Source organism: Scardinius erythrophthalmus (genome assembly GCF_964197995.2).
Source record: "Scardinius erythrophthalmus genome assembly, chromosome: 1".
Taxonomy (NCBI): Eukaryota; Metazoa; Chordata; class Actinopteri; order Cypriniformes; family Leuciscidae; genus Scardinius; species Scardinius erythrophthalmus.
In genome coordinates, this window is record NC_138221.1 from 38,594,352 (window position 1) to 38,620,586 (window position 26,235).

At 37.9% G+C, this 26,235-nt stretch overlaps 1 protein-coding gene across 1 annotated transcript in view; it reads left to right on the forward strand.

Moving 5' to 3' along the window:
- Positions 1-26,235, forward strand: part of sdk1a (sidekick cell adhesion molecule 1a) — a 369,950-nt gene that overhangs the window by 248,231 nt on the left and 95,484 nt on the right. The window contains exons 6-13 of the mRNA XM_081363124.1: positions 4,848-4,959; positions 5,848-6,038; positions 10,489-10,572; positions 14,936-15,130; positions 17,206-17,322; positions 20,618-20,785; positions 23,150-23,252; positions 23,527-23,700. Coding sequence (XP_081219250.1) covers positions 4,848-4,959; positions 5,848-6,038; positions 10,489-10,572; positions 14,936-15,130; positions 17,206-17,322; positions 20,618-20,785; positions 23,150-23,252; positions 23,527-23,700 — 1,144 coding nt within the window. The remainder of the gene's footprint in view (positions 1-4,847; positions 4,960-5,847; positions 6,039-10,488; positions 10,573-14,935; positions 15,131-17,205; positions 17,323-20,617; positions 20,786-23,149; positions 23,253-23,526; positions 23,701-26,235) is intronic.

Genomic DNA, 26,235 nt, shown 5'->3' on the forward strand with positions numbered 1-26,235 from the left:
AGACCCAAATATAGAAATGCATATAGATTGTCATTGTGCACTGTGAAGCTTTTTAAATCCTGTTTTGAATATATTATTAAATCTCATTTTTACATTTCAGTAATTACATAGTTTTTTTCATACCAAATATTGGTGTTTCTTCTACTTTGGCTGTTTATCCATGTTCCAAGAGTAGATTTTAATTAAAACCAAAATATTTCAAACTTTTCTGTTTATTAGATTAGGGTCACAATAAAACTGACTTTTTTTTTTCTTTTTTTTTTGCTACTTTTCAGATGACTTTTATAGACTATATTATTTTACATTTATCCCAAAGCCAGACTTTCAGGGCCCTTTTTTAACGATCTGAAACACAAGTGTCATTATCGCAAAGCGCAAGTAACTTTGTGGGCGGGTCTTGGCGCTGTTGCTATTTTCCCGGCGGGATAAATGACTCTTGCGCCCTTCGCAAATCTAAAATGGGTTGGTCTGGAGTAGCTTCATTATTTATAGGTGTGGTTTGGGCGTAACGTGATATAAACCAATCAGAGCGTCATCTCACATTCCCTTTAAGAGCAGACGCGCTTTTTCTAAAGCTGCGTTCACACTACACGCGACCAAGCGACGCGATACCATTCATTTTCAATGGGGAGCGGGCGATTTCCGGCGACATGCGCGGTCGCGACCGTTGGCGACTGGATGGGGCGTGTCTGGCGACGCGACAAAGTTGAGAAATGTTTAACTTTATGCAAATGAAGAGCGACTTTAGCGAGCGACAACCAATAGCAGTGAAGTCAGTGGAGCACACGTGATCCGTCACTCTTCAGTGCAGCGTCTGACCGAGGCAAGATGAATGAGAAGTTTATTTTAGCAGTCAGAAACTGTCCAATAATTTATGATATGTCTCTGTGTACATACAGTAGTGCTCGTCGTGCTGACTCTGAGGCCGAATGGTTTCGTGAACTCAGAAAGACCAGTATTTGCCCATTTTCTGCAGTTAAATAGCCGCGATAGCACAGGGCACTCGCTGTTTCTCATTCAACTTTAATATTATGCATTTTATGTACTGATCCCATTTATATTTCGACTTTTCCTTCCAAAATGTTAGGTTGTAGCGGCAAGAAAACAGATTTGTTGTCTACAACACGTAACATCCGTGAATGTCACTCACAAACATTACCTAGGCAACCAGAAGTGAGAACGCCCACTAACGACCTCATCGCCAGCCACTGGCGACATGCAGCGATAAAGTCGCTTGTAGTGTGAACGGGGCTTAAAGCGGATTCCTATTGTAACGGCGGATTTGCGCTGAACCGCCCAGGGAGCGCAAGTTCATTCCCTAGTTTAGCGACGTGCTTCTGTGGAGGGAAAAGACCGCTGTGTGCAAAAATAGGAATGATACATGCGTCAGTGTACAAAGTCAATTGCGCTGGGTGCAAGATAGGGCCCTCAGTCTTGAAATATGGATATGGATGGATTATAAAAATAGTTATCACATTGAATTAATCTTTGTGTGTGTGTGTGTGTGGGTGTGGGTGTGGGTGTGGGTGTGGGTGTGTGTGTGTGTGTGTGTGTGTGTGTGTGTGTGTGTGTGTGTGTGTGTGTGTGTGTGTGTGTGTGTGACATTTCCATTCAAGCTGTGTTTTTGGTAAATTGTGTAAAAAACAAAAAAATTATAATTCTGTGTATTCAGTTTACATGAAATGTTACAGTAGATATGAAATCAACATTAGAAATACAAAGAACTTGTTTTATTTTATTCCAGCATTTTATTCCAAAAATGTTAAAAAATCACTTCTTCCACCATAATTTCCATCACAGAATGATAAGAAATTCATTGCATAATTTAAGATTTGGTATAAATGACAATGTGGTAGGGATTTTTATGAAAACAACTGTTAGTGGACAAATTAAGCTAAAGAGAGTGTACCATAAGACCAACATTGCCCATAGTTGAAGAAACACCCATATATAAGTTTAATATGATTTACACAAGTAGGAAATGTTCCTAGATCCTGAAACAACATTCCTGTTGACCAGTCAGCGTTTTTTGGGGTTAGGCACTGTTGATGCCATAACATTCCCTACTTGTGTGAATAACACTGTGCGTATACAGCATACTGTAAATTCACTGTTTTGGCTGGTATTTGTCCCCTTTTTTTGCCTTTGCTGCCGGACAGTGAACAAGAAGCACCGTGGATCACATGGTAAGATATCTCAGAAAACCAAGTTCAAACCCACACAAGTGGAGAACATTTGTTTTTATCTTGTTTTATCTTGTTTTTATGCACTAACTAAAATACATGAACAAGTCTGTAAAACCATTAGTGACATCTTAACACACAGCTCTGTTCTCCTATGAAATGTCTTGGAGTTTACAGCTAATTCAGTGAAATGGCGTTTCCAGCTTTGTGAATAGCAACATAAAATACACATTCCATATTCAACTTAAAGGGATAGTTCAATCAAAAGTGAAAATTATGCCATCATTTAAATTATTTTTTGGTGAACTATCCCTTTAATGCACCATTGTATGACAAAATCATTGCTACTTTAGTAACACAAAGTATTACTCAAACCCATGACTAGCTATTCAAAGAACAGAATCTGCAGCCCAAGAACAGTCATAATACAGTTACTTGAATTTGAGCCTCAGAAGAGATGACAAGCATACACTGAAAATGAGATAATGTAACCTAATATTCATAAACTAATATAATTCACACACACACACACACACACACACATATATATATATATATATACAGACCCTTTCCAAAACATTAGAATATCATGGAAAAGTTTATTTATTTCCATTTATTTCCGTCTACCAGGACATTTTCAGAGCACTTCATGCTTCCTTCAGCAGGCAAGCTTTATGGAGATGCTGACTTCATTTTCCAGCAGGATTTGCACCTGCCCACACTGCCAGAAGAACCAAAACCTGGTTCAATGACCATGGTATCTCTGTGTAATTACTGTGTGATTTCATGTAATATTCTAATTTTTTGAAATCCTGTTTTCGAGGGTTTTATGAGCTGGAAGCCCAAATTATGTACAAATAAACAACTAAATACTTGAAATCGTTTAAGTTGTGGGCCCTGAATCTATAATCTATGGAAGTGGAATTATGGAAATAAATAAACTTTTCCATGATATTATAATTTTTTGGAAAGGGTCTGTATATGTAGGATGAAGTTTATTTGTCCAGTGGTGTTCATGTGATAAAAAGAGGGAATTGGGCTGTTTACCGCATCCCTGATGAATTTAGTACGATTATTACCTCCCAAGGCCACAGGTGAGGCAACTTATCCATTGAAGCAGAAGTAGGCAGCCAGAGGATCCCCTGAAACAAGCTTCACGCCTCACATATGATAACACTGCAGGATTTTCGCTCTTGCCTCTCCAAAAACAAATATGAGTCTTCTAATAATATCTTAGTGTATTGCAAAGAGTTGCCCCATCTGCAAATACAGAGAGAGGGAGGGAGGGAGGCCCATGCGCCCCATGCAATCTGTTTCCAACACGAAAGCCCGCTGGAGACTTGGTTAAAAGAAACACATTCCTATTTACAATATGTTAGAGATTTAAATTAAATTAGCATTACATCTGTGATTTGTGAGAATTCTAAGGAACTTTAAGGCATTTATGGATGTTTTCCATGCTTTCTTCTCATTGAAACATTTGGTTCAGTCCACATGGTGTTTAAATGGCATAGAGAAGTTTGTCTTTTCTGTGAAGAAATACTTCAACCTTGCAATATTGTAATGTTTGCTGGAATTGTAGCCCAAAGTACAAACATAAATCATAAAGCGAAATGCAATCTTTAGCAGTGACCTTTAATATTCTTTTTGTGAATATTAAAGGTCACTGACAATATTCAGATTAAAGCTTGGCCAATTTTTCAATTAAACCATTACATTCGGTTCCCTACATTCTGAATATGTGCTTATGACCTCTGTATGCTCCTTGGCATATTTAATAAGTCACATCAGATGCTAACTGTAATTGGAGCGGCCCGTCCCTTTTAGGACTTACTACGGTATCGCATGAAGTTACTGACAAGTTCCAATTTTTGAGTTAGGCAGCTCTTTCATGCATTTCGTCAACTTCGACATCAAAGGCTTGATTCTGGCATTCGACTTAGTTATTTAAATCCTCATTATCATAAGATTTCAATATTTTAGACATTCTCTAATTTTCCTCTGGATAGAATGAAGCTGATTTAATAGGCTGTATTTAATTTTTCACTATTAGACGAGAGATGTGCTTGGGTCGTTTTAAAAATGTAAAAAGCATATTTTCATGCAAGAATGACTTCGCATAACAGCCGGAGGAGGGGGTGGGGAGGAATCCCACCGTTTGGAGCATGTTGCAGGACCACTGCCAACAGATAAATTATTCAAATTAGTCTGTCTCAGGCAAGCATAAAACATAAAGAGCTGAACTCTGTCTTTTGTCTTTTTCTAAGTGGTAATACCACAAGTCCACGGCTGTTGGCTGATTTTGTAAAGATCCCACTTTATGTTTTCTATTAAAAAATCTGTTGTTTTATATTATTAACTTCAAATTGGGAACATAACTGATCATTAATTTAAACACAAATGTATTTTTGATCCTTGCTGAAAGAACAAAAAAACAGCTTAAACCTGCCTAGCCCAGTCAAACTGTTTAGGCTGGGTTTTTTTGATAGGTTTGTGGGGATTTTGGGTTCTTTTGGACCATTCAGACCAGCTATAACAACTTGGCCAGGCTGAAAGACCAGCAAACCACCTTAGGCTGGTTTAAAACATTTAAAAAAAAGTTTGTTTTGTAGTATCAAATGTACATCTAAAGTTCTTTCTTTTTTTAACCTTCTCCCTGGTTAGATTCAGAGGCCCCTGCGGACCCTGTGGCTCCAGTCATTGTAATCCCACCCCGAAACACTACGGTGGTGGCCGGGGTCAGTGAGGCCACGCTGGAGTGTGTAGCTAATGCCCGGTGAGTGCGGCTATATGGACACACGCTGTTCCCAGCAGCACGCAGTTCATTTAACACTCATTTCCCTCGGACAGGTTCACAACCATCAATATTCAGTCTGTCTTTCTCCATTTAACCTTCATTTTAAAGCCATTATTATAATAGTTGCTAAAGTAACACTTACAGTGCATTGAACGTGTTTTCCAGAAACATCAGTGATCAACAGGATATATACTGTATATATACAGTAGTCAACATTTGAAGTGGATCAAAACCTTTCATCAGTTATACATGAATTTTGAACAATACCCGTTCTTGTCTTAGGACAACTTTGAAGAACTTTTTTGATCCACTTCAAATGTTTACTACTGTATATATAAGATTTTAAAGTTGTATGATTTTTGTAAAGTTTTTGAAAGAAGTATCTTATGCTCACCATGGCTGCATCTGTTTGATCATGAAAACAGTAATATTGCGAAATATTAGTATGATTTCTCTGCAAATATATTCTAAAATGTCATTTATTTCTGTGACGCAAATCAGAATTTTCAGCGTCATTACTCCAGTCTTCAGTGTCACATGATCCTTCAGAAATCAGTTTAATATGATGATTTAGTGCTCAAGAAACATTTATTATTATTATTATTATCAATGTTGATTCTTTAATCTATAAAATGTTGTAACATTATAAATTACTGTCACTTTTGATAAATTAAATGTGCACTTGCTGAAAATAAGTATTAATTTCTTTTAAAAACATGATAGTGTATGCCAGAAAAATGGTTCTACTATCACTTCTGAGTTACAATTTTGACAAAACCTTATGTCCTGAGTAGTGACACACCTTTGTGACAAGTTCGCAACAACAAAGCTCAGTACATCACATTTTTGCCCTGTCGTTCTCCACAGTCCAGTTGAGAAGCTCAATTTGGTGTGGCGAAGAAACGGCGTGGAAGTGGCCAGCGGTGTGGGCTCCTACAGCAGACGTTTGACCATCATCAATCCAACCAGTGCCGATGTGGGCATGTATATGTGCGAAGCCTCGCTTTTGGACAGCAGTGTGAAGCCGGCGGAGGCCAGAGCCTTCCTCACTATCACAGGTAAATCACATCGTCCAATAAAAGCTCCATTTCTTCTCTCCGTCACAATGCTTTCACAGCTGTACGTCTGCAGAGAAAATCCACCATCTTAATGGTTTCACTCAGTGGGGAGTGATGAACAGCAAAGCCCTCTGATAGGTATAGCACTACATTACTGCACATAAAACCTCAAATTATACACTGTATTAGCTGAGCTAAGAGCTTTTAGGAGAGCCTCAGGCATTACAGCTATCGGTCACAGCGCTCTATGAGAATATCACCAGGTAATACTAAACATTAGGATCTTCCTGAATACACACCGCTGAAGTGCCATCAGACCTATTTCCAAGTCATCTGATTTACAAAAAAAACAGAAAGTGCACATGTGTAGTCTTTTGTTGAAATAACGGCGTGTAAGGAGATAAATGTTGGAGTTATCATATCTTTAGGACAGCTCAATGCATTAGAAAAAAGGAAGCTGCATCTGCAAACATCTTTGTGTGTTACATGAATACAATGTTAATTTAATAGAGTTGATTGGTACCTAAAGAAGCCATTTCTACCTCATCTGACATGTAAAATTACTTTATCTAATGTAGTAATAGAATGATGTTAAAATAAAAGTGGTCTAATATTTAATATTATTACTATTATTTATATACTATTATCATTATTAGTGCTGCTGTTGTTGTTATTATTGGTATAGACACATAAGCTATAATTATTATTAATGATATTACATAATGAATAATTATTATTATTATTAATATATGTTCCTAAATAGTATTCTATTGTATAATAAAACATTAAAAAACAGACTAATAATAACAGTCATTTCTTATGTAATAGAATGAATGTCAATAGTAATAATAGTAGTAGTATAATTAATTTTAAAATATTAATATAAGAAATTTTATAAAAATGTAATTAATAAATAATTTTCTTGAACAAATTTTGATATTACTACACAAAGCACATTATTTGGATTAACTGGAGAGAAAAAAATGAGTAATTTAACTGCAATTGTAAGGCCAGTAACACTTTATTCCGATGGTCCACTTTAGACTTTTTACTGACTAAAAGTAACTTTGCAGCTACATGTCAACTAACTCTCATTAGAGTATTAGTAGACTGCTTAACATCTGCTAACACTTTATTTTGATGTTCCCCAACAGACATTCTACGGACTATTAGTAATTTTGCAACTACATGTCAACTTATTCTGCCAACCTGCACCTTAACACCAGACCCTAACCTAGGTTAGGTCTATTACAGCCTACTAATATTTTAATTAGTAAGTTGACATGCAGTTGACAAGTTACTGGTAAAATGTCTAAAGTGGACCATCAAAATAAAGTGTAACCATAAGGCCTACTGTATAACTTGTGAACTATATATCATGCCAAATATGAATTCATTGTCCACATTTGTCTTCGTCTCTTAGCGAGAGATAGCAGCATACAACAAGATTCTCAATTTCTTAATTAGCTGTTCCTGAATGATTTCGCTTTATGTTTTCTCTGATTAATGTTAGTGTCGGGCTGAATTCAGTTTTTCCTGTCTTTTATATTTATATTGAAATTTATTTATAGCTACAGTCAATATATTTAACACATGCTGAGTACAGGCAGTACTGCTTCTCTGTACAGTTATATAAGGAAACCCACTGAGCTAAACAGCATATTAAATATTTATGCCTCACATCGGTGTCCATTCAAGAGTCCAGCTGACAGGTGTTCTGAACTCCATGTGAAGTCCAATACATATGTATAGACAGACGAATCCGTAACAGGAGGAATATATTACACTAGGCAAGACAGAGTGGATGTGAACTGATTAATGTGGGCTGTCAGTATGGCGCTGCACATAAGTCAGGAGCTTAGTGACTGTTTGGGTGTCTGAATTATATTCAAGATCTCTAAGTATGCATTTATTCATCTGCTTATTTGTGTAAAAAAATGCACTTCAGATTTTTGATGGTCTGCAAGTTTTTCTCAGGAAACATGCATCACAGTTATGTCTCTCAAGCGTAAATCTCTACAATAATATCTCTCTTAAGCTGTACATTATAAGAGATTAATTTCTTGTAAAACTATTAAAGAGATCTATGAAATAGCTCATAGAAAATAAATCAATGAATGTGCTTTCTCGCCCCGATTTCCATGATTAAAGCATCTAAATAACTGATTAAAGGAATAATTTACCCAAAAATGAATAGTTTATTTTCCTTCTTGTCACTCCAAATCAGTGTTATTTTCATTTTCAATGAATAACAACTCAATGGTGCAGTGTGTAATTTCTGCACCACTCCCCTCATCTGCCATTGGACAGACAAACAGATAGACCAGCCCCAAACTCATGCCATTGGTTGAGTCAGTATTGCTGTTTTCAGACTGATCAGGATACTCAAACAAACAGTATTTTTTTAAATACTTTTTAGGGAGATCAAACTATTAATTGTATACTTATAGTTGATTCTGCATATTAACCTGTACTTTAACATTTAAAAAAACAATGAGATTAACTGAAATCAAAATCATACCCTCAGGCGTACAACAGCTTGTTACTGGGCCAGTACCCTTAACAAGGCAAATTGTATCACATATGTGACCTTGGATCACAAAACCAGTCACATGTCGCACAGGTTTATTTGTGGCAATAGCCAACAATACATTGTATGGGTCAAAATTATCGATTTTTATTTTATGCCAAAAATCATTCGGATATTAAGTAAAGATCATGTTCCATGAAGATATTTAGTAAATTTCCTACCGTAAATATATAAAACATTTATTTTTGTGAGTGAATGCTGCACAATCACGAACATAAATGGACAACTTTAAAGGAGATTTTCTCAATGTTTCGATTTTTTGCACCCTCAGATTCCAGATTTTCAAATAGTTGTTTCTCGACCAAATATTGTCCTATCCTAACAAACCATACATCAGTAAAAAGCTTAATTATTCAGCTTTCATGTGATGCATAAAGCTCAATTTCACCCATGTGACTGGTTTTGTGGTCCAGGGTCACATATATGCCTTAAAAGTATATATTAGTAACTTAGAGTATATGTATCATTAAGCTGCTTCTATTAAACTTTAATGGGTAAAAAAAAAATACAGTGTTGTCCCTTTAAGGGTATTGCCTAGTGACAAACTGTTGTACCACTAAAGCCCAATTTATACTTCAGCGTCGAACAGCGTCGGGTGTGTGTAGCATGCGTACCATTCGGCACACCCTGGCGTGCACCTCTCCAAAAATGTAACAACGCGTCAATTCTCTGCAGATGGAGAATTCTAAATCAGATACAGTAGCACAGTAAAGATTACATATATGAATGCATTAGTGAGAGAACGATTGCGTGGCAGCGTCTCTCTACTAATAGTAAAGCTGTGGGTTTTAGTTAAGAAATATATGCTAGAACTTTTCAGTTTCTAAGCTATTTGATTAATAAATCACAGAACAGTGTTGACAATACATTTTTGCACTACTGAATGTTTCTGTGTGCGCAATCTGTGCGTTATGTGCGAGCTGCTGTCTGTATGTGTGTGAGTTACAGTGCAGCAGCGCATTCGTTTAGAACGGGCGATTAACTTGTGTGTACAATAAGCTGTTTAAAATGTGTATTCTCCCAATAAATTTTCAGCATCTAGATGGTACAATCAAACATATCTTGTGGAGCGCTCTCGGAGTATGCATTTATTTTTCATTTTTACTGTTGGAAACAGAGCGTAAAAGTACTTCAAAGATTTCTTATCCTGTTGCGCCCTCTATAGGCCATGACCAGCAACTAGTTGATGTCAAGCTTAAAGCATCATGGCAGAGCATTAAAGTTGACTAGTCTGTGCAATCCCTATGACCGAATTGTATTTTATGGGTGAACCATTCCTTAAAAAAAAATAAAAAAAACATTCATACAGACCTGATTACAGTATAATGTGAACATGATAAATAGCAGATTTCCCTCATTACAGACTCATAACAGATGTTTTATAAGCATGAAGTTTATAATGTAAGACTGCAGCATTTCAAAGTTTCAGTGGCCATCTGTGCCTCTACAGGAAGTCCAAACATTACAGTAGAGGACGTTGTGTATTAGGAGAGGGAAGTGAATGAAACATGCCCAACAGTGCTCTCAGTCTTAATGCGACCCTTCCACATGTCTGACTGCCAAAGACACGTGACTACATTTAGCACAGAAGCCGAGCATTTCAATCTTGACAATGTTGATGAATTCATTACTTTTGCTCCAGTAAACGTTCAGTTGCTACAGAAAAGGGAATAAATTTGTCCCACACCCATCTGCGCTCAGCGAAAATACAGTTTTTAAGGAAATACATTGAATTCCACTGACTGAATCACTCGATTATTGCTGAAGCCGTTTATGAATTTCAATACCTTGAAAACGTCCTTCTTTTGTATTCAGTTGAGAAATGACAGTGTTCTCAAATAAGCTTGTTTGCTTTTGCAGAAGCACCCTATTTCACCGCTGAGCCCAGGAGGAAGATGATGGGAGAGGTGGAGAAAAGTGTGGATATCCAGTGCCAAGCTCGAGGTCAGTGCTTTTCGTGCAAGACTTAAACTGAGGGAGCTGGATTCGAGGTTTAAAAGTATACTCCCCAATATACTTTACACACACAAGACACACAGAACACTTCAGCCCCCCCTCTGATCTATGCGCTTCATCGAGCACTCCGAGCTTTTGTAGTCAGTAATCTTAGTTATGTAAAGGTATTTATAGCAATTTTCGCATTGCATTCTTTGCGCTGCCACCCACCGTTGTGAGTTAACTCCCAGGAGCGCCGTGCGGGTCTATTAACCAACCCCAAAAGCTGCATCCTGCTCTGTTTGGGGGTGATTTATAAAATCGGTACATTTAGAGGATGTCAGCATCCCTTCGTCAAAGACAAATGGTAGCCTTTCGGACGAGTGGCGAAGAGTTTACGATTAGCTGTGAGATATGAGGTGTTGATGGGAAGGGGCTTAAACCATTATCATTATAGTGTGGAAAAATGGCTGATGAAATGGTATTGGTTTTCTTTCAGAAATATTCTCTAGCTTTCTAATAGTGCTGAAATGGAAAGTCGGCCCAACTGTTATAACCGTACTTATGATATTTGTCCGTTGAGGTTCAGTTTCGGCTCAGCTGCAATTTCAGCGAGGGGTAAAAATGATCCCTCAGCATCAGATGGGCTGTGAGAAATAAAAACAAGCGAGTCACCCCGCCGTATCCTCAAGAGCAGAAAGTGGAATCAATCCATTACCTCTCTTATGTGCTGCTTCTGGGACTCTTCTCACTTTTTTATGTGGCTGGATTGAAAGGAATCCTTTTGTTTTGAGAAGTTATATCTCTCCAGAGCAGAATCAGAAGTCTCCAGCTCTAAAGGATCAAGGAAAAGACTATAAGACATACCCAGAGCCCCTCGCTCTTTTGATACGTCTTGGAAAATTTGCACGGCAAAGTCTGCGGCTGTTTGGTGCCGAGTGGAGCTTGATACAGCCGTTAACCACAGGCGAAGAGTGCTAAATGAGTTTGAATAATACAGTCTGGTGGCCTTCTCTTGATACAGACGAGAGCCACAGCGAGTGATGATTTTCTCTGTTAGTTCTTTCAGCAGTTACTTAAATCACCCCCCCCCCCCAACCCCCTGAGAGTGCACTATTCCAAGCTGCCGGAATATTCTTAAAAGTGTGCTAGCCAAATCTGTTTGGAAGCTTAAGGCCTCAGATCATCTCATTTCCACTTGACACTTCATCTTTTTTATATCCTACAAAGAGAGCATCTAGCATTTTCAAAATTAGACCTTTGAGTGTGTATAATAAAGAGTGTTTAGACCAGCGCGGTCTGTATGGCTTCATACTACACAGGCCTTCGCTTCCAAAGGTAAGAATAGGGATAAAGATAGTGTGATTTCACGTTAGCAAAATGGATTCACTGAAACTGTGAAGTTTATACAGTATAATGCCGCCTCAAACAATACACCAACAGTACTAGATGGCTTTAATTTTAACAATTATCTATCGAGTACTAATGGCTTTAGTTTTAACAATTATCTATCTATCTATCTATCTATCTATCTATCTATCTATCTATCTAGCTAGCTAGCTAGCTAGCTATCTAGCCATCTACTGTATCTGTCTGTCATTCTATCTCTTTGTCGTTCTATCTATCTATCTTTCTTTCTGTCTGTCTATTCTATCTATCTATCTATCTATCTATCTATCTATCTATCTATCTATCTATCTGTCTGTCTGTCGTTCTATCTATCTATCTATCTATCTGTCTGTCTGTCTGTCGTTCTATCTATCTATCTATCTATCTATCTATCTATCTGTCTGTCTGTCGTTCTATCTATCTATCTGTCTGTCTGCCTGTATGTCGTTCTGTCTGTCTATCTATCTATCTTTCTGTCTGTCTGTCTGTCATCTGTCTGGCTATCATGTTGGTAGATATTGGATATTTAATTGTGCATGCTAAATTCCTCTATTTTTACATTTAGATTACCTAACAGTCACTTAAAGTTAATCTTTAAAAAAAATTACAGTTACAGTTAAATGTAATCTTTAGTGATGTGCCTTTTGTCAGTGATCAGCCATAATAATAATACAGTTTTTCTAGGTCGCTTTGGTGCATTTCTCACATCACTATTTACATTTGCACAACAATTAATGCAGTTCTCAAAACAATTAGTACAAACTGCAAAACCTAGTTCATAACCTGCAAAAGCGTGTCACTTGCTCAAAATGGATAGCTCATTCCTCAAAAGCAAGTATTCAATGTCAATGAAAGTGTCAGTGTCATCAAGATGAAGAGTCCTGACACTATTGTTTATGAACAAGATAGTCAAATGGCTTTGTCATGTTTTCATTATGACAATTTACTCTGTAAATGTTTTTCAATGCAAAAACGTCAGATCTTGGTGACACTACCTGAAAGTGCTCAAGACAGCACTATATACTATTTGTACAGCCACTTTGTACAGCCAAAGTTACACATTACTGTATTTAGTGAGGTAACTGAGTACAAGACACTGAATATGTATGTTTCACATTTTTACTGCATATGCTCTTTGCAATTCTAATTTGTTCACAGCATTGTGCAAAAGAAAAAATACACCCTTATTTACAACAAACATAAACTCCCTTTGGGTAGAGCTGTGCACAACTGTAAACAATATTGCAGTGCATATTGGAACTGAACATACAACATACATAGTGCTGTAATCATTCATGCACATCCGAACGTTCCTCATCAGTGAAAGCTGAGATTCACCTGAGAGAAATTGTTCAATTTAGGAGACATTTTCAGGAAAAAAAAAGATTTAAAAAAATGTGTAAAATTTGCTTGAAGGATTTTGACAACTAGTTCAACATTTTTGTATGTAATGACTCAAGCAATGAAATGAGGACTATTAGTTTTATATGGAATGACTATTCAGCATTCACAAGTATAGTTAATTTTGACTGACATGACATAAGCAAATGATAATGTTATAAAACAGCAGAGAGTTGTATGAAAGCAATTGATGCATGTCCAAAAGCCTTTGCAATTTGTTGGAAGGAATGTGAAACTGCTACTATGATGTGCACAAATGACTAAATGTTGTGGAGGTTGAACTAACTGTTGTGCAAATGTAAATAGTGATGTGAGAAATGCACCAAAAACTGTAATATATAGTCGCAATCAAAATTATTCTTGAAAACAATTCAACAAAGGCATCAGTAAACTATTATAGAAAGTTTATTTATACACATTTGAGTGATTCTAAGAATGTAAAGTTAATGAAAAATGAAAAAAATCGAACTGGCACTAAACATTCATGTACAAAATTATTCAACTCCCAAACTTTGTGCAGAAACTTTTATTCTTTATAAACTCCAATAAATGCAGCCTGTAAGTGCTTAGAAGCTTCTGTCACCTCTCCACAGCAATCTTGTCCCATTTCTCACTTGAAAAAGCTGGAAGATCACAGATAATCTTTGGTTTTCACGTTACCACTGCTTTCTTCAAATTCCACCCAATATTTTCAATCAGAATTAAATCCTACGACTGATCCCTGAACCAGGATTTGGTAGGTTTGGATGTATACTTTGGGATGGCTGTCCTGCAGGAAAGTCCATTGATCACAAGCTTTGTCAAAATGGCTTGATACTTTAAAGAATTCATGATGTCCTTCATACAGTAAAGATTTCCACTTCTTGCAACAGCAAAGCACCCCCATAACAAGACTGGAGCACCTCCAGTTTTGACCATGGAGATGGTGTTCTTCTGCTCAGAAGCTTTGCCTTTTTTGCACCAGAAATTCCACTTATCCATGGGTCCAAAAAGTTCCAGTTTGGTCACATCACTCCATAAAACATTCTTCCAAAATTCCACAGGTCTATGTGTGAATGTGTGAAAAAATGAATTTTAGAATATTCAAGTCGGCCTTTTATGCTCTTCTTGGTCAAGAGTGGCATTCGGCAAGATGTGCCAACATGAAGGTCATGCTTGTCTTGTGTTTTTCTTATACTCTAAACTGAAATGTTTTTTTCCTCCTTTCAACAGGTCATCTTGCAAGTCTTTAGCAGTAACTGAAGAAAAAACTCAGAATTTACTGCTAAAGACTTGCAAGATGACCTGTTGAAAGGAGGAAAAAAACATTTGATATTGCCATCAACACAACATGATATTGTGCTTTTTCTTCAACACCCTCAAAGGTTTTCTAGTACAACTGTTTTTTCTGTTTTCTTTAAGCTTTCTAAATAGTTCCATCCCATTTTAAAGCTTTTTAAATGCTTAATAAGCTTTTTACTATAAAAGATTTAATCTTGGTTACAATTTATAATTTAATTCCAGCCTTCTGAACCCAACTGTTCAATTGCTACCTTCATCTGACCTTCGTCATGACCCATCATGTTGTGTTTTTAACTCACAGGGGTGCCCATGCCCAAGCTGGAGTGGTATAAAGATGCTGTTCCCCTCAGTAAACTCAACAACCCTCGCTACAGGGTCATCTCCAGCATGGGCCTTCAGGTCAGGAAGGTACAGCCCAGCGATGCCGGAATCTTCCAGTGCTTTGCCAGGAACTCGGCCGGAGAGGCTCAGGTCCACACTTACCTAGACGTCACGAGTGAGTCTGACCCCAAAGGCGGGCACGGGGGCATCATGCTTTATTTATCACACATTTTCCAGACTTACTGTTATTAATTACTGACACACAAACAATCAAGACGTTGCCAAGGGTATTAGATGTGACCAGCTGTAAAGTGCACCTTTCAGCCGTTGTAAAGCAGTTCCCCGGTGTGACAGATGTGTTGTTCCTAATCTACGGACATGTGATTCTCACTCCTTTCTGTAAGAAATGCAACAGTGCAACTCCCTGTGGAGAGGCCTGTCTGGAGTTGATTACATCGTAGTGTTTGTCAGGACAAAGCCCCGATCTGTACATGAGGACATTAAGACCCCCTCAGAGGAGCACTCTCATCACACAGATAATTACCACCACCCCGACTGCACATATTTACTGCAAGTAGTTTGCCGTAATGATTTTAACTTCCAGCCGCATTGACCTTTGAATCATTTAATTGTCCGTGATTGTGCAGAATATTTTGGGGAATGGAGCTTGTTCATTAAAAATAACAATATTTTATTTTTAAAAAAGTTTTACAATGTCCTTGTAAAAATGTAAAACTAATACTGTTTTGGAGCATAAAACGTTCAATAATAAGGTGAACTTCAGAGTAAAAATAAATAAAATGGTACAAAATTGTAGAATAAGGAGCCTTTAATACAGATAAGCTATTAATTTCAGCCCTTAAAAAAGTAAGGAGGTAAAAAAAATGCTGCTCTGAATAGCTGAAGATCTCTTCTTGCATATTGATTGTGCATATCTAGACTCGCTCATTGACCGGCAATTCAATCAAAGCTGTGTTCGTTCTTCATCAGGCTTTAATATTCCTGTATAGATCTGTTTCATCCTAAAGTGATCAAGGACAAATACAGTGGATGAATGTTAGTGTGGTCCATAATTACTTACCAGGCCTTTATCTCCCCAGAGAGATGGGGTCATCGTACAAAACATCAGAGCATATTGAGCATGTTGATTTTCAATGACATACTAACTCTGATTTTTAAGTGTGGAACATTGTGTCAGGATGTACAGTTTAAATGCTCTAGGAAAGATAGCACTGGCATACCTTTAGAATACATACATTTGAGAGATATTGAGGTTTATTTTACATATGCGAGTAATGTGTAAATACAAGATGTGTCCTAAACCTAAATAAATCAAGACTTTGCTATGTGTCACAAGTAAAGGCACCTTCACACCAAGAATGATAACTATAAAGATAACCATAACAATGACTATATTAGCGTCCACACCAACAAACGATAATGCTCTATTCTAAGGTTTGCGGAATGGATTCGGAATGGAATGATTGGTCAATGTTTTCATTTATCAGCTGAAAAAAAAAAAAAAAAAAAAAAAGTTTTATAGTTGTTGTGTGGACACATTCAGTATGCTATTCTTTTATATTAAGATTTCTAGGACTATATCTCTAGATATAGTTGTAAAAATTACTACTAAAATAGTTTCTAAAAATTACTAGATTGTTACTGTTACTGTAATAAAAAAAGACTGATTTATAGCATAATATTAGATTTTGGTTATACTGCCATGCCCTACCGTTGCATCAGTATTCATGTGATAAAAAATTATGTAAAGGAATTGGAAACCAAGCTGTGATGTGTTTTATATTCCTGTCTTGACTGTTCCAAATGAATATGGCACATATTCAACAATGCATCCAGTGATCATTTGCTCTCAAGCAGCAATGCGCTTTACTTTTCCAAATGGAAATACCTTTTCATTTAGACATCTCTGCCTATTAAAAATGACCTTGCAACTCCAAATTGTGCACCCAATCAGAAAAGTGTAATTAGATTCATGCCAGTTGTTTACTGTCTCCGATTTGAAACACGAATTTACAGACATGTCCCGGATCGCAATAAAAAGCCTCAGTAGTGTTTTGATGGACATAACATTGTTTGAATACAATTTACTGGCTGTTGTTTGGCCTCCTGTAATAATTTGCGTGTTCCTGTGGGGGTGTGTGGGTGGACTGCATTAAGCGTGAATGTGGGGTTTTTGAACGGAATGTGGCATTTTCTCGTCCTGATTAAAAATGTGAGTGTGTTCTGCAGGTATGGCTCCTGACTTCACCGCGGCACCGGTCGATATCACTGTCACAGACGGAGCGGTGGCTACGTTCACCTGTCAGGTATCTGGTGCCCCTAAAGCAGCCATCATCTGGAAGAGAGGTATGCTAGTTCAATGTGATGTTTGATTTGAGCATTTAACATTTGAATTCATTAATGAATGAGGCTTAAATCACATCTGAGCTCTGTTTCAAACCTGAGGAGTTGCCTTCCTGCCTACTGCCTACAGTGGAGTATCTTAAAGACCCCCTGTGGTGAAAATCATGTTTTTAATGTTGTTTATATGTCTTATGTGGTGTTTTTAATATGCTTTAAGACAAACCATGTGCAAATGCATAAGTCAACACCATTGCTGAGTATTTTCTCCTCAAAACTGCAGTAAAAAAAAGACAGTCTCAAAAACACGGTTTGAAATTACCAGTGTTTCTGACATCACAAACTATCTTGTAACCAATCACGTCAACCTGCCAGCGGGCTTTAGCATATCATTAAAGCTACAATATGCAAAAACATTTTTGCCACTAGAGGGCGCTACATCCAAACAACAACAACGGCGTAGCTTGATGACGATGTGAAGGAGCGTGGAATGATGGGAACTGTCGTTTTAAACTCCACTGTGGATGTAAATCAGTCAGACGGGAATCGAAAAATCATGTTCATGGATGAGGCTAAGTTCTATGTATATAATGACATGCTTTTTGTGGTTCAGCGCGGTCTGTATTGGGAAAGAGAAGAGACGAGCGGGATGCAAGTAGGTCAAGTGCAAATGACAAACACCTGTGTCTTATTGCTGTGATCCACGCGCTGGAGAGACCGCTTATAATCCGCGCTGGAACGAGAGAGAGACTGAAGAGAAAATTGGACGCAGAGAAAGAAAATCGGTGGATCCGAGCTCTCATTTTTGAACTCTTTTGTGCCGTCGCGGTTGCCACGGTGAATGCGCGTTGTGCACGACTTTTGTTTGTTTTGCTTTATTTTAATAAAGTACGAATCCCAGTCACGCGACCCCTGTCTTCTTCCTTCCTGACTCTTGAACCTCATAACACTTTTATTTCATTAAAATGAATTAACCGCAAGAAAAAGTAAGGTTTAATACTAAATTGGTTATCATAGATGTTACTGTATGTCGAATTCATTGTTGTGATAACGCGGTGCAGTTTTACATGTTCTAAACAATTGTTGTAAAAGTACATTCGAACATACTCACATCATTTGCCAAAATACTGATTAATCTTTATGTATAACACATGCTATATTTATTTACATGGCCATAAACACCAGACGTGATAAACTATGTCAATAAACTAAACACAAATCTAAAGCAATAATACTTCCCTTACATAAACATAACTATTACAGAATGCTACAGTTGGAAAATATAAAATTAAGCATGCTTTGTCGACAGAACCAGCTGCAATCGGTAAAGAATAATTGTGTTCCATAACGACTGCACGAAACAAGCTAACGTTTGTTGCTTGATAGATGCTACAACTACAACTTCCGCATTTGTCCAGGACTCCACGCAGTACGAGCGGAAACCAAGGGTAACGCGGATATGACGCCACTGACTGGCGACTCCCAGCTCCCCCCTGCTCTAACGCCCCGTTTCCTTGGTTAAAATCTTAATTTTCTCACGATTTAAAAATAGTTGGAAACATTTGGGATATTGTAAGTAATCAACTTAACAAAATATATAACACTGGCCTTGAGATTATGGGATATTTTAATGCAAAATTCTTGCATATTGCACCTTTAACTATCACCTCTCTGAAGCATAGGAGTCTCAAGAGAAGCCAGGTTATCCCGGTATATTTTTCTGTTGATATGAAAAATCGGGTACATTTAGCTATATGTAGCATGTGAATTATGTATATGATGTATTGTATATTATGATGTTATGATGAACTATATGCTTTTCTCCACTGACATTCTAAGTTGTTCAAAGTGTTTCTAAGGATACTGACTGTTCGAAGGCAGCTGTCTGACTCTGAGATGGAACATTAGTAACACATTATTAGCTGTTTGATAACGTAGTCATGCAAAAGGCTAATCATATTAATGACCTTTATGTGTCCGACATTGAAGAGATCGATACTTAAAACGCATTACCATTCTGATACGACTTGTATACAAGCCTGTATAGTTCACTCTTGTGCTTCTTCTGAATCGGTTTCTGGTCCAAACATATACAGTATGGCTGAATTAAAATTGTATTTCCACTTGCCATCATGCAGCGTTTAATACAGTAAAGTTGAGCAAGTGAATCAGGTATTCTGAGCTGGTTTGAGTGAGTGGAGGCGGGACTAATTAGCATATTCATGGGTCCGCGTAAACTAAATGAAGCAAGGGTGTCGAGTTACATTCAAGATATTTTAAGGCATGAATTTTTTTTTTCCCACAGGAAAAAAAAAATTAAAATATGTAATTTTGGTGATCAAAGATGGGTTTCAAGGGATAAAAATATTAACTACAGGGGGACTTTAACCATTCAGTCTTGAATCCAAACAGTTTAGAGCCAAAATAGGCAGAAACTCTGTACACAGCTTTTGTACAAGAGACTTGGCTCGCAATTGAGTTTGATGTAACATAAAAATACGTAGCACCCACAAACATTAGGTAAAACAGTGCATTTTTAACTACACTTACCTTATCAATACATTGTACTAATGAAATATAAGTTTATCTATAACAACAATTTCATTCAACTCATCTGCTGTCTTGGATTATTTTTTTTGTCCCTGTTGTTGTCACATTGCATTCTGGGTTTTGAATGCTCACTTTTTGTAACAGTCTTCACATTGATACCACCTATTCTGCCATAAAATGTTGTCTTCATAGGCTGCCAGCTAGGCTTTGGAACAGAGCAACAATGTAATGTCAGTATTAACATGGGTGCATCTTAGCCCTGCTGTTTTGTTATGTTTACTAGTACTGTATATCGCTGGCATTCTTGCTGCTTTGTTCCTGCGGCAGAGCCATCAATTGATGTATGAAGTTGTGTGTTGTGTGCTTCACAGGAAGCCATTAAGATGTCTTTGTTGTATCCGATTGACAACACAAAAGATAATTTCATGCAAGAGTAACAGAAAAAACTACCATTAAATTCTACAACTGTTTTGACTATATTCATGAGGTCGTTTCCATAGCATTCCCAATTATGAAGCGGCATATATAATAGTGGCCCCTAACAAGGTAGAGAGCTCTGCAGGCGGTTTTTCCTCTGGGAAAACTTTAAGCTTGTAATAAAATCATCCCGAGCTCCAACACCATGCATAGTGATGCTCTATTAATTCCTTATATGGAAGCAGAAGCAAGATATTGAGCTCTAACTGGTTTGTTTGTTGTTGTGTGTGTGTGTGTGTGTGTGTGTGTGTGTGTGTGTGTGTATGCACAACAGATACTCAGATCCTCGCCAGCGGTTCGATGCAGATTCCACGTTTCACCCTGCTGGAGTCCGGCGGTCTGCAGGTTCAACCAGTGGTGATGCAGGACACCGGCATTTACACATGCTACGCCGCTAACTCAGAGGGAGCGATCAACGCCAGCGCCTCCCTCACCGTATGGAGTAAGAGAAACACTTAATCAGAACACATTTGTGAACATCTTTCAGAATCTGCTTTTTCACTGACTTGAAAGAAGAAAGATGATGTCACTATGGAAGAATTAAATTAAATTAGGATAAATTAAAATTGTCTTACAGTTCTGACTTTATTTTTTGCACATCAGAGTTTATATCTTGGAATTTTGAGTTTAGTTAAAAAAGATGGAATGAATGTAAATGAAGGTGAGAGTAGGTTAAACCAGTCGCTCCCGATGGCCAGTCTTAGCCTGGACCTGCCTAATTTTGTGACGGAAAGGTTCGGACTGGATCACGAAATTCATGTCATGAATGAAATATTAATTTTGTGAATGTAGTATTTATATTTGATATTGTCATTAATATGAAAACAAAATGCAATGTATCAAAACATTTCTTGAACAAAATATGTATTTTGTGATAAAGACAGTTCCTTTCATTTATTAAATTAGGTGCCTTTTAAAAGAGATATAATTCTTACAATTCTTTGCAAGAATTGCATGGTCAAATTGCAAGATTAAAAATTCAGAAATTTGATATTAAAAGTTGCAATTACCTTTTTATTTTTTTATTTCATGACGGAAACAAGCTTCCATATATTACGAACTGTTACTCAAACAAACAGCGCAATGTGTTTTTTGTGTGCGAGTCCTAGTTTGCATTTTCGTCCATTTTTTCAAATTTAATTTAATTTGGACCTAAATATGGAAACACTTTTGTGAGACTGAAATCATTTGATTTTTGCACAGTCAGACTTGCAAATCTAGAAAAGTGGGTTGTACGTCAGTTTCGACTTGCATCTATTCACATAAATTGCGCAAATATTCTGTAATGCATTGTGTCATGTATACTCGGACAGACAGATAAAGGCTGTAGCTCAAAAATAAAGGCCTGTTCACATCAACGCGAATGTTTGGCACAAAAGAAATATGACCCAATTTTCTCATGCAGATCGTCTATTCAGACCAATGCATAACAATGGCAGACGGGCTGAATGAAAATGCAATTTCACTTCTGACACTAGATGGTGCTTTGTAGAAAGCAGAAATAACTTGTTTCCTCACACAAAGCAGTGCTGTGCATCTTTCAATTTATGACACTTGCTTGTCACAGAGAAAAAAGGAAGTCAGTATTTACATATTTTAAAAAACATTTCGATTTTTGTATTCGCTATGATGTTTATCGAACAACACAATATACAAGAGTACAGAGACAAGAGAGACGATTCTGGATTCTTTCTCTGCTATTCACTGTCGCTTTGCAAAACAGTCTGTTCGTAAGCGGCACCAAGTCTTACGGTGCGTCCAAAATCACATACTGTCTGAGTAGGTACTACATTTGAATTCGAATTTACTTTGCAACCGTTAAAAAGCAGGTTCTACATAGAATGAATATGGGTACTGTAGTATGAATAAAATTCGGACGTACTACTTCCGCCATGTTGTTACTGTCACAAGACCCACCGGCATAACTTACGTAACTTCACAATCACTGCCATTCATAAATCCCCTCCTGTGGCCTCTGGGATAGTAAAGTATCCAGCGAATGCGCACTTCAGAATCTTGGCGGAAGTAGTAGGTCATCCGGGGACTTTTCGCATTCTGTTTTTCAAATACTATGTATTCGGACATACTATTCTATTGGAGCAAAAGTAGTTTTATGGTGCAACAGTAGTTTTATGGTACAGCATTGTGCATTTGAACAAAAAGAGCAAATTTTATTGATTTGCCAGTTTTTTTTTGCAGTGTGATGGAATTGAGATTAGAACCACTCTCCATACATTTTTTTTTTTTTTTTTTATCTGCTGCATTGACGTCATGCAAATCGTTGTGTTGGTCTGAAAAGACGCATTAACAACTGTTGATTCATATTAAATTGTTTATTGTTTGTCTTTTTGTGTGCAGGCCTTAACTTCACATTACAACTTTGATTTTTTTTTTAACCATCACAAGCTACTGTAACTTTGACCTAACGTCAGAATTTAATGGGGAAATACTGTTACATTTTGTTACAGCAAAGACCCACCATTATTTCAGTGGAAATGTGTGGTTATGGATTGGCAGAACTCGCATTAAACTTCCTTCCTTTAATAAATAAGTAGCAGAGCGGAGCATGATAAACTGTTCCATGAAAAGCAGCTTCTCGGTACAGCTTAGCAAGGTGATATCTACAGCTTCCAGACTTGATATTACACACTGATCAGAGCATGTGAAGTCCCGGCTTTGTCTCAGCGGGAGGGAAATGTGCTTGGCCGTTGACGTGTGAAGAGGCTGTGATTCAATGAAGCGTAGCCGTTTGGTTCTTGGAAACATTAAACTCGTGCAGAATCAACAGTGTTGTGTTTTCTCCAAGGTCGCACATCCATATCCAGACCTCCCATGGACAGACGTGTCATCAAAGGGACCACGGCCATTTTGGAGTGTGGCGCCACACACGACCCGCGCGTGGCAGTGAGGTGAGTGATGACAAACGAGCCAAGCTGCTTCCTCTTCTTGTCTGGACATCAGAGCCCAGGGCTCCACACTCGGTTTGATTGTAATGTTAATTCAAAGTGTCAGCCCGCAGGCCTTGAAGTTGATTCAAAGCATGATCCGTAGTGTTGTACAGTTAATTCAGCGCTAATATGCTGGATATCAGTGTAATGAGCCAGCGCTGTTTCCTGCGCTCCCCCTGTGTCAGTTTGACTGTAATAGAGTTCTCTTCCGCTCCCCGTCTCCTTCACTTGGCAGGTACGTGTGGAAAAAGGATGAGGAGTTAGTGAGCCAGACCAGAGGGGGGCGTATCAGCCTGCAGGAGGGCTCCTTGCACATCAGTCAAACCTGGTCCGGGGACATCGGGGACTATACCTGTGACGTCATCTCTCAGGCCGGCAACGACTCCAAGGCGGCCCGTCTGGAGGTCATGTGAGTGACTTAGCTTCCCTTCATCTCTGAGCATTAGGCTGACTAATGCGCTGTGCTGATGGATGTGTGTCACCTTCCAGGTGCGCGTAGCGCATCATTTTTCACCAGCTGCCTTTGAAGTGTGAGGACGTAACTGAAGAGCAGAAATATATGCTGTCTCTCAGAAACCTCTAACCCTAAGTATTCAACTTTGTCATGTAACTCATCCCACACAGTTTCTCCTACAAACACGAATGATAACTCAAATCATGAAGCTTGTTGAGGAACGCTGTGATATTACTTCTCTAAGTGATCGGGTATTTTATTGTCACCTGGTGGACAATTGAACAGACAAAAAGTAGTCTACAGATTTAAGGCCTGTTCACACAATGGACAATAAGGTTTAAATAAACATTCTAATTCTGTGAGAATAGTGCAGTCCACAACACAACTATATCAATAATGACACGGAGGAACGATATCATTGTAATCACTTTCAGAATTCTTTTTTCCAGCTGATGAACAATAAAAATATTGACAGCCAATCGGAATCCAGCCGACCTTAAAGAGCTGCATGATATCGTCTGCAACTGCTCCTGGATTCTGATTAGCTGACAATGTCTGAAAGGGATTCTATCAATACTGTTTCTCTGTGTTATGGATATAGTTGTGATGTGAACTTCACTATTAGAATGATTTTTAAAACTTTATAGTTATTGTACATGGTGTGAAGGGGTCTGTAGGATTTTTGTCAGAAATATTGTCCTTCAGGTTAAAATCATAAACAGAACGTTATTGTCCATTGGTGTGGATGATAATGTAGTTATCATTATCTTTGTAATGATCATTTTTGGTGTGAAAGGGCTGTCCACACCACAACAGAACGACGCAGAGGAACAATATAATTGGAGAATGATTTTTCTTCCAGTGAACCAACAATAAAACCACCTGACATCCAAATCAAAATCCTTCCGACTTTCAAGAGCTCTAACCTTTAAAGTGACTTGAATTGGGACAAAAAAATCTGGCATGAACTGTCCCATAAATTTTGTTTATATCGTTTAAAATGTGTGTATTTTACATTGGTAAACCCAGTGTGCATGTGCAGTCGCAAGGGCACGTCTCAGGGCACTGACTTTACCTATTTGTGATTGGCTCTTTATGATGTTTTATTAACAAAGTTCGGGAGGAGCACGTTCAGATAATTAAACCTAATTAAACACATGTGGAGCACATTCAGACAATCAAAACTAATTAGACACAAGTGGACCACACTCTGTTAATCAACCCAATCAACAAGGTAAGAGGTGTATATATATACTGCAAACTTACCTCCGTTCGTTGACAGTTTAACAGCATCCCTCCACCACCCCATCTCCTCACTTCTAGTCTTAAATACTCTTACAACAATGGGGGAGTACTCTGGGTTCAGACAAAATTTCTGAGCTCGGAGCCCTCCCCCGGACAGCACGCCAAATACGCATAATCTTTACTCTGTTCAATTGATGTAAGGGTGAACTCGTGAATATTTAGAAGGCAGGACTCATTCTGCCATATTGTGCCTTACACTTTTTCCCATTCACATTAAATTGAGTATATAAACAGTCTTTGGGAACAGTACCAGTAGCATTTCCAGTAGAACATGTTTCTGTGCGGTATGATTATTGTACGATTTCTCAGCACAACACAGTCCTAAAAGCAGTCCTACAAAATGAAAGTTTGTGGTCATGTTTGTCAGTGAACATGCCATCGCAGCATAACTATGCTAACAGTTCGTTCTGATAATGCAAAAGTGCAAGTGAGCAGAGAATCAGAGATTTTTTTGATGGGTGCTTTTGTCTTGAAAGCCCTGACGACCACAAAGCAAAGCACTAAAATCCAACTGCATAGCAATGCCCTGGCTACTAACAACAACACCATCTTAGCATTGTTGCAATGAGTTTTGCATGGGCAAGCACCACTCACATATGTGTAAATGTAGTAGTTTAATGTGCTGTCAAGTTGTCTTTAGAAAAACTCCCTTTAACACTGTACTTCCATTTCACAGTATTCTTTGTTTGCTTAGCTTTCTTCTGCATTTTGTTTGCTCACCTACTGCTGTCACATGCCTGTCCTGTCTTGTGCTGCACATGGGTGTTTTGTTGTTTTGTGCCATGTGCTCTCCTGTCTATTGTCTATCCCCTCCCATCTTGTTATCTGATTATTGGTTAATTTGTCCCACCTGTCTTTCTCGTTACCCTCCTTTGTTTGTTCTCCTATTTAGCCTCCCTGTGTTTGTAGTCCTGTGCTGTGCAGTGTCAGGTAGAACTAGATATGAAGAAGTGGTGTTGTCCAGGCTGAGGATTGGGCACACCAGACTTAACAGTACATTATTTTTAATGAAAAAGCATGCTGATGGTATCTGTGAGTATTGTCTCGGAAATAACCCAGAAACTGTAGAGCATGTATTGTTTTATTGTCAGAAATATAAGAATGAGAGGGAAAGGTTTATTGAACAAGTAGAAGCCAATGAAATTATATTTAATTATAGAAATATTTTACATAGAAGTTCTGATA